The sequence below is a fragment of the Helicoverpa zea genome, chromosome 4 (assembly GCF_022581195.2).
Source record: "Helicoverpa zea isolate HzStark_Cry1AcR chromosome 4, ilHelZeax1.1, whole genome shotgun sequence".
NCBI classification, from domain to species: Eukaryota; Metazoa; Arthropoda; class Insecta; order Lepidoptera; family Noctuidae; genus Helicoverpa; species Helicoverpa zea.
Genome location: NC_061455.1, coordinates 6,522,478 through 6,536,932, shown reverse-complemented (window position 1 = coordinate 6,536,932; position 14,455 = coordinate 6,522,478). Strand labels below are relative to the sequence as shown.

Sequence of the window (14,455 nt, the reverse complement as noted above, 5' to 3'; positions counted from 1 at the left end):
CTGTGTTACGCAGTATTGGAATACACAAAAACCTAATACATTGTGTTTTATGTCAAAAATAATATTTTATTATTTTTTTTCTTTTATAGTATTTTTGCATCTTTCATAAGCTGTACTGTCCAAAAAATAAAAAGTGTATAAATAATAACTTCATGACTGAGATAAAATGTGAAACGGAACGTACAGTTTTCGGAACGTAGACGATTTGCAAACGCAAAGAAAATTGAATAAAAAATAGCATTCTCTAAGCCTCCATGTAAGAATATAATTTGTACTTTTTTTATTGATAAATAAATACAATTTATTGCGCCTAATAAATGAAACTTGTCGGCTCGATAGGATATGTTATATAAGTGTTCTACCAAGCGGATTTCCCGACTGTTGTTTCATTATATTACTTACTACCTCATTAGAACCTGTATTATAATCTTTAGTTGTGTTTTGTGTGGAGTTATAAATAAGGACAGACAAGGTCTCTGCCTCTTTGGTACCAATGATATAATTGCTTTTAGAAAAATAAAATAAACATAATGGTTTAACGTCAAAAAATATTTCCGTTAATTCAATATTTGCAAAATGGATATGGAAGCTCCCGTCTCCCTTATAGATTTATCAAAACAATTACCATTTGAAATAGGTAAGTAAACATTTATGTGCCTCATAAACATCTCTGTCCATCTGCAACAAAATTTATTCCTATGGCCTTGGAGCTAATCGAGCTTGTGGAAAGGTGTGCTGATTATTTTTAAATGAAAATAATAATGTTCTTCGTGAAACGTATTAGTAAGTAGCAGGTAACTTTTTTGTAAGAAAGTAGTAGTAAGGAAATATGATTATCAAGAACACTATGATTGGTGACTTCCCTTGCTATTCTTTTAACGATAGGCGATTGCTTTCCCTTTCAGACCAAGCTATCAAAAAGGAAATTTGTTTTGGGGAAACATTGATTATTAGCTGTGGGCATTATGAGGGAGACCTAGAAGGAGAGGAATCTGAATCAGAGTGGTCATGCGAAGACACTACCGAACCAACGGTGTCAGAGGAAGTGAAGGAGGATACTGCGTTTGAAGTAAAAGATTATGTTCCAGAGGAATCTCAAGAAGCAGAGGAGGAAGAAGATGATGACGAATTTCATTTTTACTTTTTCCCTGATTGTAGTAAACCTCCTCCGCCGGTAAATAGTAAAACAAGTATAGTCGTGGTTGACGGAATGCCAAAAATAAATCAGGCAGCAAAAGCACTAATATATTGTACTTGCAAAAAAGATAAAACAGGCGAATGTCCATGTTATATGAAAGTGCCGTGCCAGTGTGGAGCCAAAAGTAAGGCTACGTGTACCTGCGCAGAGCTAAAAGAAATATGCGTTTGTGCTCCAGGATACCCTGAAGTTACTTGTAAATGTAAAGGTAGCAACGTGTGTGTCTGTGATCCTGACGGGAAAATATTGCCAATATGCACTTGTGCCAAAGTAGAGAAACCGTGTATTTGCGATCCAGATAGGAGTCCTTGCCCTATCTGTAAATGTAAACGTAAGCCTAAGTTTACGAAGGAAGGAAAACCGAAATATGAAACAGTTGAAGAGGAAAGCTATGGGGCTGAAGGAGAAGCTAGCTTTGTCAGTAGTGAAGCTGGAGCTGTCAGAAAAACAGGTGAAACAGGTGAGGAAGAACCTTGTGAATGCCAAAAGCCACCGCCGAAAGAATTGTGCTACTGCCTTAAAGGAAAAGATTGTATTTGCCTGGCCGAATGTATTTGTGGTATACAACGTACTTGTGTGTGCGAACCAGAAGAGTTCGAAGATATTCCCTGTAGAGCTGATGAAAACAAATCAATTTGCAGTTGCGATGCACCGAAAAAATGTACTTGCGCTGAGGAAAGTATTGGTGGTGTTTGCAAATGCTTTCCAGTAAAAATTTGTACTTGCAATAACCCAGAACATTGCAAGTGCTTCACTACCTGCGATTGTACAAATCCGTGCATTTGTGATACTTCTCCTGTAAAACTTGATGAATGCGTTTGCTTAAAAACACCCAAAAAGGGAATATCAGAGTTAATTTGCACTTGTAGATGCACTGAGCAATCAATGAAAAAAATTAAAAAAGTTCGCGCGGGTAAAGAAGGCTATCGTTGGTGCCACGAAATTGATCCTCGACATACATATTTCGATTACGCTTATGGAAAACATGATATGCCGGCAATTGAAGATAAAAAGTTGACAACAGAGAAGTTTATGATACAAGGCCTTCATGGTTCAGATGCCAAGTCCGATGAGTGCCCTATTCATGGAGTGAAAGCTCCTCCGTTTGAAAAGAAACCAAGGAGACCTTCTTTGGATTGCTGTAGTGCTGTTGGTGGTAAATATCTACTAGCAATAATTAAATTAACACATATGTAGATTTGCAGATTTGTTCAGCAAGGATATATTTTGTAAGATTACGTTTTTTTAAGTTTTTAAGAGTATTTTTTAATAGCAACAAAAAAAAAAGAAATGTCTCAATATTTCAAGTTTTCCTTAGAATCCAATTTTCCCCTTTTCTCAAGTTACCTGTGATGATAGGTATGAGGTATGATGCGGACTTAAAAATTGACAAATTCATACGTTCTGTAGTCCTCACTACAATGCAAATAATATTTTTTTTAAGGAATCAGTATATGTGTTGAAACTCTCGGCGAGGACAAAGATAAGCTCTTAGTTCAAGTTGTCTCGTATTCGTCAAAGGAAGGTGCAAAAACAGGCTCGAAGCTTGTTAGTATTCTGGATTGTAACTTGCATACGATGGAGGAGAATAGACTCGAGTAAGTTATTTAAGATTGTTGTAGCAGGCTTTCGCTTAAAATATTAACATTAGTCCAATTTATTGGTAAAACAACATTTTATTTCATTATCTTAGACATATAACAAAGAAAGACTTAACTAAGGAGCGGCGCAGTTACACGGCTATTTGCGAGAGCGGTTACTATAATAAAGTAACTCGCATTTGCGGTGACAGGCATGTTGTAAAGCGGTTCTATCACTCTTTCGACAAGGCTCACAACTTCATTCTAGAAGGGTCTAACATTGTGCTTCTACGCTACATCGCACTTCGACGGTTCAAAGGACAAATCAAAACTGATACTGTCATGATGGATGGCACTATTTGTGAGAGTATTTATGTAAGTCATGGTAAATACTTTTGTAGAAAGAAGAGCTTATGAATCCTCAGTGATTTTTTTCTGAAACATTTGCACTCCCTAAAACTAAATTAGATCTTTAAATCTATGGTTATTCTGCTAACAAAACGACAGAGCCAATTATACTTAGATCTTATCAGATACCTAGTAGGCGAATATAACTAATTCACGAACTAACTAGAGAGATATCATGTTAGTTTTAGCAATTTGGGTTGACTAATGAAAATTTCTTGTTGGACTAGTAATCTACCTGCATTATTAAACGATTTTACTGAATTGTTGATTTATGACTGTTGGGTTAGTTAGGTACCTATTGGGTTAAATCGGAGATATCTTGCTTTCCAATAAGGTCGGTAGGTAATGATTCACCGTATAGTTTTATACGGATTCATATACTTACTTTTATACGGAAATAATTTGGTAATAAATAATTTCTTTAGGTTTCCCAAGGTGTAAGTCAAGGGGTAGTGAATGGCACGCCGTTCTTTGTGGTCAAAGTTGAACGGCACATTATAGAACCTTCTGGATATGTGCATCAGACTCTGACTATACTTACTCTTAGAGGTAATTTTAATAATTATATTATGTATGATGGATAGTTTCCATATAGGAATTAAAAAGAAGAATATACTTAATTGTTTTATAGGTTGTTGTCCCCGAGCACTATGTGATACTGTGTGATAGGTAATCCTATCGTACATAATTAAGTTCCCCGAAACATGCTGAAGCAACCACAAGTTTGCGCAGCCTCATGTCCTAATGTTGGTAATCTAAGTCGATTAACAGTCGTGCTGTAGCCATTTATCAAATGATACGCATCTTACTTTATGAAATCAGTCTTACAGAATAACTACGATTCATTTATATTTAAGGTTACACTGTTAGTCACGAGTGGGCGGACAATTGTTACATGTTGCATATAAATCCACTGCTGAGAGTGATCCCTGAAAGAGACGAGATTGAACAACATGAGCCATTGCGCGATGCTTGGCGCGATGATCTACAACTTATGTCCGATTTTCTGGACTACAAGGTATATTATTATAATAGTCTTTCATTCTTTATGTTTTTAGTCTGCTTTATAACCTCGTTGTCATGATAGTATGCAACAAATTCCTCTCGAGTAGCACAAATTTTGGGGTGTATGTTTGGTGTTTCCTGAATATTACAAAGTTAAAGCAACATTTAGAATGGGGTTATGACAACAGCTGTAGCTGCTCATTATTATCCTAATGGGCTGTAGTTCGTCTAGCTCGAAAGACAATTCTGCAAATTCTTTATTTTTAGTAATAAGGTTTGAAGTAAGACTAACTTTTTGTTTTGACGACAACTCTCGGAGTTGAGTCCACTCAAGTGAATGCTACAGACGGTGTTTAAACTGTAATCCTTTAGCAACGGTTTGAAACATGTGGTCGCCACGAGGCTAATCCTGAAAAGTGTATTTTAAATGCTTACTGGTGAAATTTTTGTCTTCAATAAATAATTGTTTTAAAACTCATAACTGCTAAAATATAAAATGGTCGAATATGTAGAAGCATGAGGTTTGGTGTTGGGTTCGCCATATTAGTTTCGAGCGTGGATTAATATTCTTTTATTGCAAAGATAGCTGCAAATCTCCGAATATACAAAGATGGTCCACATATTACTGCACTCAGCTCTCGGGGAAATCAGGCACGATGTTGATCAAGTTATTATTTTGATGACTCTGTTTTACATATAAATTATTTTTAACACACAGATTATTATATAATTGTGCAGAATTCGTATAATTCTGTTTGCAGAACACCCGTGTATCGGAAGGAGGTCGTTACGTCACCGAGAGTGGGACCCTCACGGGCACTGTGCGCGATTACCTCCAAGCAATCCTCTTGCTGCGTCCGCAAGACACCTTGCACTTCACCAGACATTACTTCGGCACAGTACTCTCAGCCCTCGACCTCCCGCACGACGAATTCTTCGACCCCGCTTCTAAACACGTCCGATATTACTTCTTCGAAGAATGATTTGCAGGCTTTAAAACAAGGAGAAGTAAACAAATGGAGGTCTTACTTGGAATCGCATGTCTGTGTACGATTTCTTCAAAAACAGCGCGTGGGGACAAATCTTCGGTCCATGTCCTGTCGTCGGCATAATGACAGAGGTGTGGTACAATCGAGAGACTATGTGAATATAATGCGTTCGGTAGTATTCGTTTGTTTACTGATCCATGCTTTTAAACTACAAATTATCTCGCTGAATACCATGCTTAGGATTATTTTACTTTATTTAAGTTTATAGATTTTTTATTTTCCTTCATTTTATTGTATCATCCTAAATCTTAATCTTAGTTTATATTCGAGTTTTCCTTTTGACTTTTCTCATTTTAAAAATTGTTTATTTATCCAATATCTTGTTATTTTATTGTATATGACGGGTTAAGTCTTAGCTCTTGGAAGCCAAATAAAGTAGGTAAGTAGCTAATACCGACTGATCTTCTGTATATTGAAGTTCGAAGATTTTGTGCGCATTGTTATTTTGGTCTAAAGCTGAAGCTTCTTATCAAAGCGTTGCAGCCATTCGGCATACGTTAATGTTACGTTGAACATTACCGGCATATCAGAAAACTCGAAACTTTAGCTGACGGCCAACGTCAAAACTTTACATGAAATTAATTAGGATTGTAGTTACCCATCACTAGTAGAATTACAGTTTGTTATGGATTTGACGGTAAAATTAAAAGTTGGAAATATTATACACTGTTTTTATTTTATTTTTGTCTAGATATGACTAATTGTGATGAAACGCTTATTGCTAATTTTCTGTTATAGGTATCTTCCGTTTTTTGGTTTTGTAATAAAAAAATCTAAAGTTTAATAGAAGTTGTTTCTGATTGCAATATTATGTTGAAAAATATATATTTTTAGATAAAAGGTTGTTGTTTTTAGAAAGCTCCTTTGAAATGTGTAAATACGTGTGATATTAAACTACAAAATGTAATATATTAGGATCTGACAGGCGTATTGTCCATCACTAAATATGAAAAGTACTATATTTCGAGCATTCATACCATGAATATGGTAAGATTTATGAGAAAACGTGTCTAATTTTGCTCACTTAGGTATTCGTTGTAGTATATATTGTATGCATATATTCAGTAGAGGGATTTGCGTATGTCACGTGAGATCCCTCCAAACAAAATGACAAAACTGCGCCGGAGAAGGCCCTGGGACACGAAAAGAATTTTAATTTTTTGTTCCTTTTGCACAAAGGAATTTATTATTAAGTTCCCGCGTCATGGGCATACGATATCATGGGAAGGACAACCCCAATTCCGACGCACCTTTCTTTCAAAGAAAAATAAGTAAATGTAATACCATTTACGATCATTTTCTATGTTGCGGTTATCAAAGGTCAAGTAGGTACCTATCTTTTAGCTAAAGAGATTTGTTGCAATATCGGTTCTTTTGGGGGATTTTGGTGAAAAGATACATGAGTAGGTACACTTCTTGATTTAAAGTATCCTATTTTATTGTGGAAAAAGCAATACCTAGGTACAAATATTTCCGAAGATGGAATTTTTAGGTCACGATGTGTCTGACTGTGCTATCTATTTTCTATGGAAGATTTCTGGGTGTTTGTTTACAATATCACTATAAAGCTCCATCAACCTAAGTCGGCTAAGCGTTGGAAGTTTAAATTAACTTGTTAGGGACGGACGCGGACGGCTCGGTAGCTGGAAGGGCAATACAGTTTGCAAACAAGACTAGACGAGCCTCTTGCTTCCATTGCATACAAATTGCCAACCCTAAAATTACAATATGTGACCTGAATGTGAGAAGTTGTAATGTTACTGCTCAAATAGAACAATTTAATGGCATTTTTACGTTCTGCTTGTATTATAAGTAATACTTACAATTTTGTTTAGCAGCTATGTTAAGAGCCACGATAGAATGTATCATTTGTAAATTCCGACTAAAAAGTTATGGCTTATGTTTAACTGATCACCAGAAATAGTAACAAATAGCAGACAAAAATAGTAAATGATCACCAAAATGAAACTCGCATTTTAATGTAAAATGATAACCAAAGTTTTAACACTTTGCTATCCCATTTAAGTGAAATTACTCCAAAATAAATCATGCGCAAGCCAAAAATAGTAAATGATCACCAAAATTAAACCACCATTTTAAAGTAAAATGATAACCAAAGTTTTTACATTCTGCTATCCTATTTAAGCAAAATGAGTCCAAATAAATCATTGTTATCCCAAAAGTAGTAAATGATCACCAAAAGTAGTGAATGATCATCAAAATTATACCAGCGTTTTAATATAAAATGATAATCAAAGTTTTTACATCTTGCTATCCTGTTTAAGTAAACTGACTCCAAAAAAATAAGTTCGGCCTGATACAATAAATGTAATTACATTATGGGGACCCTTTTCCTGCACTAGGGTGGAAAATTGTCTATTGCATGCCTCTAAACAGTGCGATAAGAGTGTGTTTTCGAGGGAGTGTATTGAGAAACACATTCTTCTTCTTCTTTCTCCTGCCCTGTTCCCAATTTTACTTGGGGTCGGCGCAATATGTCATTTTCTTCCATTTTCCCCTGTCACTCGTCATACTGACACTCACGCATGCATTGCAAGCCGGACACATAACTTAATATGGCATCATAATACTTTATTTGATAATAAGCCTACATTTTATGGCAATCACAGTGACTTATTTAGGCAAAAATAATACATTAATTTGGTCGTCAAGAGTTGGTGATCATTTACTAAATTTGGTGGTCGAATACAATTTAAAGTGAAGTCGTGACTAAAATAGCTGGTACTATTACATTTTTAGACTTTATTTTTCTGGTGTTCAGTAGATTTTTCTGGTTGCAAAACTAAGGGTATCAAAGCATTTTATGGTGGTCATTATATTTGTTCCCAAAAGTTATCTAAGGTTTGTTAGTAACCAAGTTTGGTAGTGAACAAGTTTCAGGGTTTTATGAACTAATTTATACAAAGTGAATTCCAATCTGAGACTTAATTAAAAGCGATTCACGTGTCCTAAAAACTAGGTGGAAAGATCTGTAGGCGTAGGTACCTTCCCCTTGCTCTCAAGCCAAGAGGTGGTCAATGTAACCCAAAACCTTTCACATACAAATGTAATTGTAGTTCGGAATGCGTGGGGATGTTGCATAATTATAGCTATCTGAGTTAGCGAGTGGGACGTATCCGTCATAATCAGCTTAAAGTGTTTGTCTGTGGTGCGGTGAGTGTGGAACGTTCCAGGTGACGTTAAGCTTCTTTAGATACGTTTGTGTTGCATTTTACTCACACCTTAGTGTATGTAAATGGGTACAGTTGAGTTGAGCAAGGCACACACGGTCACTTAAAGTTGGGGGATTTTAGCGGAGTATTCGCCTTTGGTTGCTGACAACATCTGGGATTTTCGTACCTAGATTAAAATCGTCCGTGTCCCAGTCAAGCACGTTGAAAATTAAAAACAAATACCTAATTATATATGAAAACGCTTTGAACATAATCATAATAAGTTTCTATTGTCGAAGGCAAGGCAGTCGAAGGCTAGGGAAGGTAGGTATGCAGGATATGTTGTCCAAATGTGTTTGCACAGGCACTCTTCGTTCGCGACGAGGTTTCGGGACCCGAGACATCAACAAGGAGCTTTATATGCTTATCAAAAAGGAATAAACAACGCCTACGTTAAGAAAATAGTAATTAAACGCATAGGTACATTGCATGTACGTGCAATTAATGTGACGTTTCATAGGTGCCTGCAAAGGTCTATGTGAAATAAAAAGATTTTGATTTTGATTGCTTTATATAGAAAAGTCTGTACGATAGACTAAATCGAGATGATGGTGACGTCACGAAACAGGTACTACTTTAATACTACCTCCATATCACATATGCTCTTTACATCACTTGATTACATTATAATACAATTACCCATATTTCCACTCTATTTGTTATCGCACATAATTTGCTCTGATAAAATAAATTTTGTATTTAATAGAACATATAGAAATAATGGAAGGTACCACAAAAAGCTTTCAACGTATTATATCATACCCACGTAAGGTATAAATCGTATAAAGTTTTTGATAGGATCATTTTGTAATTCTCGCAAACGCGAGTAAGAGACACAAAACAGGCTTAATTTATAAGACGGTTTCCATGTGTAGGTACACGAGTACAAAATTACTGAAACGGAGAACTGTTTGAACAATTTTGTTGATAACTAAATATTGCAGATATTATAATGGAGAGTATGTATCTTCAATCTAGGATGATAGATCCTTCCTGATTAATTGGTCAATAGGTATATATGACCACCTCTTATCTTACTTAACATCGTCATCATCCTGCCCTAATCTCAATTTGTATTGGGTGTCGGCGCAAAATCTCTTCCATACTTCGGTCTGACATTATCTCACAAGTAACATTCTTCTTTACAAAATATCGGTCTCAATTCTACAATGAATGAGAGTTAAAACCACACCACCATCAAGTAGTGGTTGATATTTGTATAGGGTACGTAAATTCTGCATATAAAATGGAAAGGATAATAGCGGTAATCTGGACTTTGTGGCAACGAGTGCGTGTATTGCCACTTATACGCCAAACATGAAAGCTATTAACCTACATTCTATACCTACTCATAACGTTATCGCGATAATGGTAACACGATACTGCATCTCAAAGTATCGACGATTTTATCTTGCTCTTTGACCCAGATTTATTCGAACCGATATTCATACAATTTGTGTTCGGTAATAAAAAATAAACGCCCTAATGGTCGCTTGAATTTCGATTTCGGGTGAAAATCATCGGGAGATGTTTTTGTCCTGATTTTAAATAACGATGTTTTTTCTTCCCTTTAAGAAATACAAGAATGTTAATAGCTGGTAATGTCAAATATCTTGTTAAGTACCTGTATAATACCAATGCGGCTATGTACCTGTTCCCTTTAGAACATTGGATTGCACCCCTTTTGTTGACCAATATTCTCATTATATCCTGCTCCTGAATAGTAACTGCTTAACTTTTATCAGAGAACAAGTAGGTATGATGATATTTTATATACTCTTATAGGAGTATTCATGAAATCGATCACACTAGTGTTATTCCCCATGAAATCCGGTCCGTATTTTGCACCTAAAAGAGCATATTTCCCCGAAATTGATACAAACGTGTTGCCAATTCCGATGCGGCCCGCTCAGACGACCAATTAGGGGCTAAAATTTGCCAAACACTATCTCATCTCGATGGACCGTGGCCAGTGTCAATCTGACTATATATTACGTTAATTGTAAACGTTTTATTGGCCAGCCGATGCACACCACAGGGAATCGAAGTGAACGACGTCACTCTATCCGATAATTAAATCTGCAGGTTTGTTGCACAGCCCTGAATAAGCTTTGTGATTTAGTTAGCACATTGTTCACATTTTGTTGCAATTTTTTGGTAAATAATGTCTTTGTCCAGCTTTGCATTTAATAATCTGGGACTTATTGTGTAATAAAAAAGTATTATCGTTTATTAAAAAAATGCAATGGCCCATATTGCTGACAGGCACGAAAATGAATGTATGCTGCATTTAAAATAACAGGCGCTTAAATTTTGACACGTTCGTGCCCTCCCAGCGTGGCTGTAAACCGCGAAAGTTCGTTCAGTGTAATAAAAAGTTAATACTTGGCGCAGGCGGGGCTGGGTTGGATTGCGCATTACTTGCTACATTATAAACAAGTCTGCCTGTGACACCCCTCCTTTATGACCCCCTCTCGGCGGACGGCATGCATAATTAAATCTACGCGGTCAAATTAGCAATTTGGACCCCCAACAATAGGACATAGTTCAGTTTAAGCGTCTTTATTGTCCAAACAAATTTATTCAACCATTACTGTGCTCAATTAGCGCACAGTAACTACACTGAAACAATTTCAGGACTTGTTTTTATTATGTCTTCGTTACGGCTGTTTTGTTCTGTTGCAAACGAATTTGTTTTAAGTCCTTTTAATAATGAATGAAATATAGTAAAGTTTTCTTAGTGCAGGGTGCGCTAGAAAGCGCTACAGTTATTAATGGATTCCTGATAATTGCACGTCTTCTGTTTCTGTACTCTTCACTTTTTAATTTAATGTTGAGATCAAGCGATGTGTTTGACATTACTATAGCTGTTATTAATCTTATACGCGCTTCAACAATGAGAATAATAACCGAGCATAATAATGGCGAATAAGAAAATTGCTTGTTAAGTGCTGACTGGTCTGACAAGCACAATGGAATGCCTTTCTTTATATACTTACTAGATTTATTGTGCTTAGACTGAAAATTTGCATTTTCATCAAATAAACATTTTGAGTTAAAATTGGCAGTGCTTATCATACTTCTGCAACTATTATTTTAGCACGAATTCATAAATATTTATGTTCTTGCAATCGAGCTTCCAATAAAGTGCGGTGTCGATAAGTATATGGAAATTTACCAGCTGGGTGGTAGAGCAGGCGTGCGCGCCGCTGATAAAGGATTTAGGGCTGTTTTTCAATCGGTTGGCGCCACAATCCAGCCATATTATTAGCGATAGATATCGTAATGGTAACACACAATCTTAAATCACTCGGCAAAATAAACAATTTGCGCGCTCCGTGTTTTACTAGCTTCGCAAACACAGTTAATGATGTTTACTTTTGATTTTATGCATTTAGTGCACACACATAAATATCAAAGGTAGGCAAATGCAGTTTCACGTGAAAATGAATAAAGAATATGTCGAATTACATAGCTGGTAAATACCACAGATCCTTGTCATAATATTATGACATTAAGTTAACCAAAATGGTTGCTCATCAAAGCTTTAGATCTTCCAGGAACCTAGAATTAATTTAAACTTTGCATTTAATCTTGTTGGCTGACGAAACTTTTGCAAAGTGAGATAAAGTATCACCTAAAACAGCAGAGTTCCCAACATTATCAGAGATAACGTGGCGGACATACGGGCGGCTTGTTTGGCGAACTGAATTATCATCAAAATGGAAGAGAACTTTTTGGCGTGTCCAGGCGGTTGTGTAGTACAAGCGTTTGACGAACAGTCTAAATATTTTTCAAAATAATAAACACCCAGTATTACTATTGAGTAATGATATAGTTGGCTTTCTGTTTCGTAAAAAAATGTATTGAAGAAAATTAAGATTTTGGTTATTATTTTATATTCTTATGCTTAAAGGTAGACGAAAGTACCTACTTAAATTATAATATTATCTGCTAGTACGGTATTGGACACTGTGACCACTCATTAAACCTACACACACGAACTACCGATCAATCGATTGTCAGGTCAATCGATTTTTTATCATAGTTATAGCCATAAGTAGTTCTCAAAGCTTACTAGAAAAAATACCATAGCTGTACCTACTTGGGAAGTCACAATTTACCTACTAATTAAATTGTACATAAAATGAAGCATCGCTACTGACCCCTCTAGGGGAATAGCTTAATTTTACTTTTTAATTAATATTTGAAAGGCATCGCAGAATTGGGTGTCAGGGGAGAAATTTTGCATAAAGATGGAATTTTGCATAGACGGCTTACAGAAATAGGGGTAGACTATTTTTACCCCATGCTATAAATATTTTGTGGGTACACTAATAAACTTTTAATGCTTGTTTAATGTACTTGCAGTGCGAGTTCCTAAGATACCCTTTGTTTGGTCTTTAGCCAGTCTATTGCACTATTACGTAACCACAGAACTCGTAATGGTTGCAATTTCCTAGTAAACTACTGAACAATTTACATCTATGCTAAGTCATTGTTAGAAGAATGAATTCTAAAAAAGTTGGTGTAGATTTGATAGATTAAGGATTTATTTTGTATGATTTAGAATTTAGCATAAACAATGAACTTGCAGTTAAAACAGGCTAAAGGCTGATTATTATCCATCGCCAGATAACTTTAATATTTTCTTTGAACGTTTTCCTTGATAGTTCTTGTCACTCGGAATGTGTTACAGTGTTCTTGATGTATCATAATATGAACTGTTCGCGATTACACGACTGCTTAGAAGTTCGAATTTAATTGGTTTAATTTCACAACTATTACGAATATTTACACAAATATTCCTATTGCTAGTGATGTTTGTGTTAGGTTGTATCTATATTTAACCTATCTCTAATTTTCATAGTAAATAATAATAAACAGCGTTTATAGGGAAGTTTCTCAATCCCAACGCAATATTGGTTTCCACTTGGATGGTTCACAGAAATAGAGCGATCCTAACGTAGGAAATATGGAGATATTCTTGAAATAGAATAAGGTATATTTATATGTTATGTTAAATAGCATTTCCTCCTTAGGTATCGTAAAGTCGCCGTGTTTGTATGGAAAATTGAATACCATAACAATATGACATATTTTGTTATTATAAGTCAATTGATACAAAAGTACTAAGCGTGCCTTACTATGTGTATCGTACTACCTTTACTGGATCTCAATTCTTTGCCTATTTATCACTAAATAAGTTATATCATTAGAATTTAATACCACAGCCGTCGATGAAAAAAAATACTGTAGAAAAATATCCCAGAAATACGAAATGATATCACGAAACAGTTTCTTCAGCTCCAATAAACATGTTTATGAAAATAGTTCTTTTATGTATCAAATATAGCTTTCTTGCTGAGTTTAATTTATGTATTCGTTTCAAAAGTTGTCCTGCGAACATCCAGCAAACCAGTGAAAAGAAAAATGGCAACACTTGGCAAGTGCTTAGAGGTGCAACACCGAGCTTTTATATCTACTGGGTACCTATTTGAAAGAGGATGTTTATCCAATGTCAGGATATATGAGAAAATAGAAACTGTAAAAATGACGAGGTTTCTTTAAATTAAAATATATTCAAAACTTAATTTTCCCTTCAAATGCGCAAAATGGCCGTCACAGTTGAAGGGTTATGGGTACCTATTAGGGTTTAATTTTTTGTACTTATACCTAGTAGTACCAAGTTATCAATTGGGTACCTATGTATTTGAAACAGGAAATATCTGATTAAATAGTTTATCCTTTTTCGAGAAAATGAAAACTGTAAAAATGCCAAGATTTTTTTTTGGTATTAAAATACATTCAAACTTACGTATTAGGGTCCAGTTTCTTGTACTAATAATATTACCAAGTTATAGTCTAAAATAAAATCAATAGTGAGCTTTAAAAGCGCATCACTTCTAGCTGTCTGACGTCGGCGTCCTGTTTGTTTAGCGACTAATTAGACCAAGTTCGCCAAGTTTGGCGTTTGTCTGG

General features: G+C 35.5%; 1 protein-coding gene across 1 annotated transcript; it reads left to right on the top strand.

Annotated features, from left to right (window-relative positions):
* Window positions 1-417: 417 nt before the first annotated feature.
* Window positions 418-5,902, top strand: LOC124629951. Its single transcript, XM_047163633.1, has 7 exons — window positions 418-637; window positions 906-2,354; window positions 2,643-2,796; window positions 2,892-3,153; window positions 3,612-3,735; window positions 4,044-4,204; window positions 4,953-5,902. Exons 1-7 carry the CDS (start codon window positions 577-579, stop codon window positions 5,172-5,174), a joined length of 2,433 nt encoding a protein of 810 aa, XP_047019589.1. The 5' UTR covers window positions 418-576; the 3' UTR covers window positions 5,175-5,902.
* The last annotated feature ends 8,553 nt before the right edge of the window (window positions 5,903-14,455 follow it).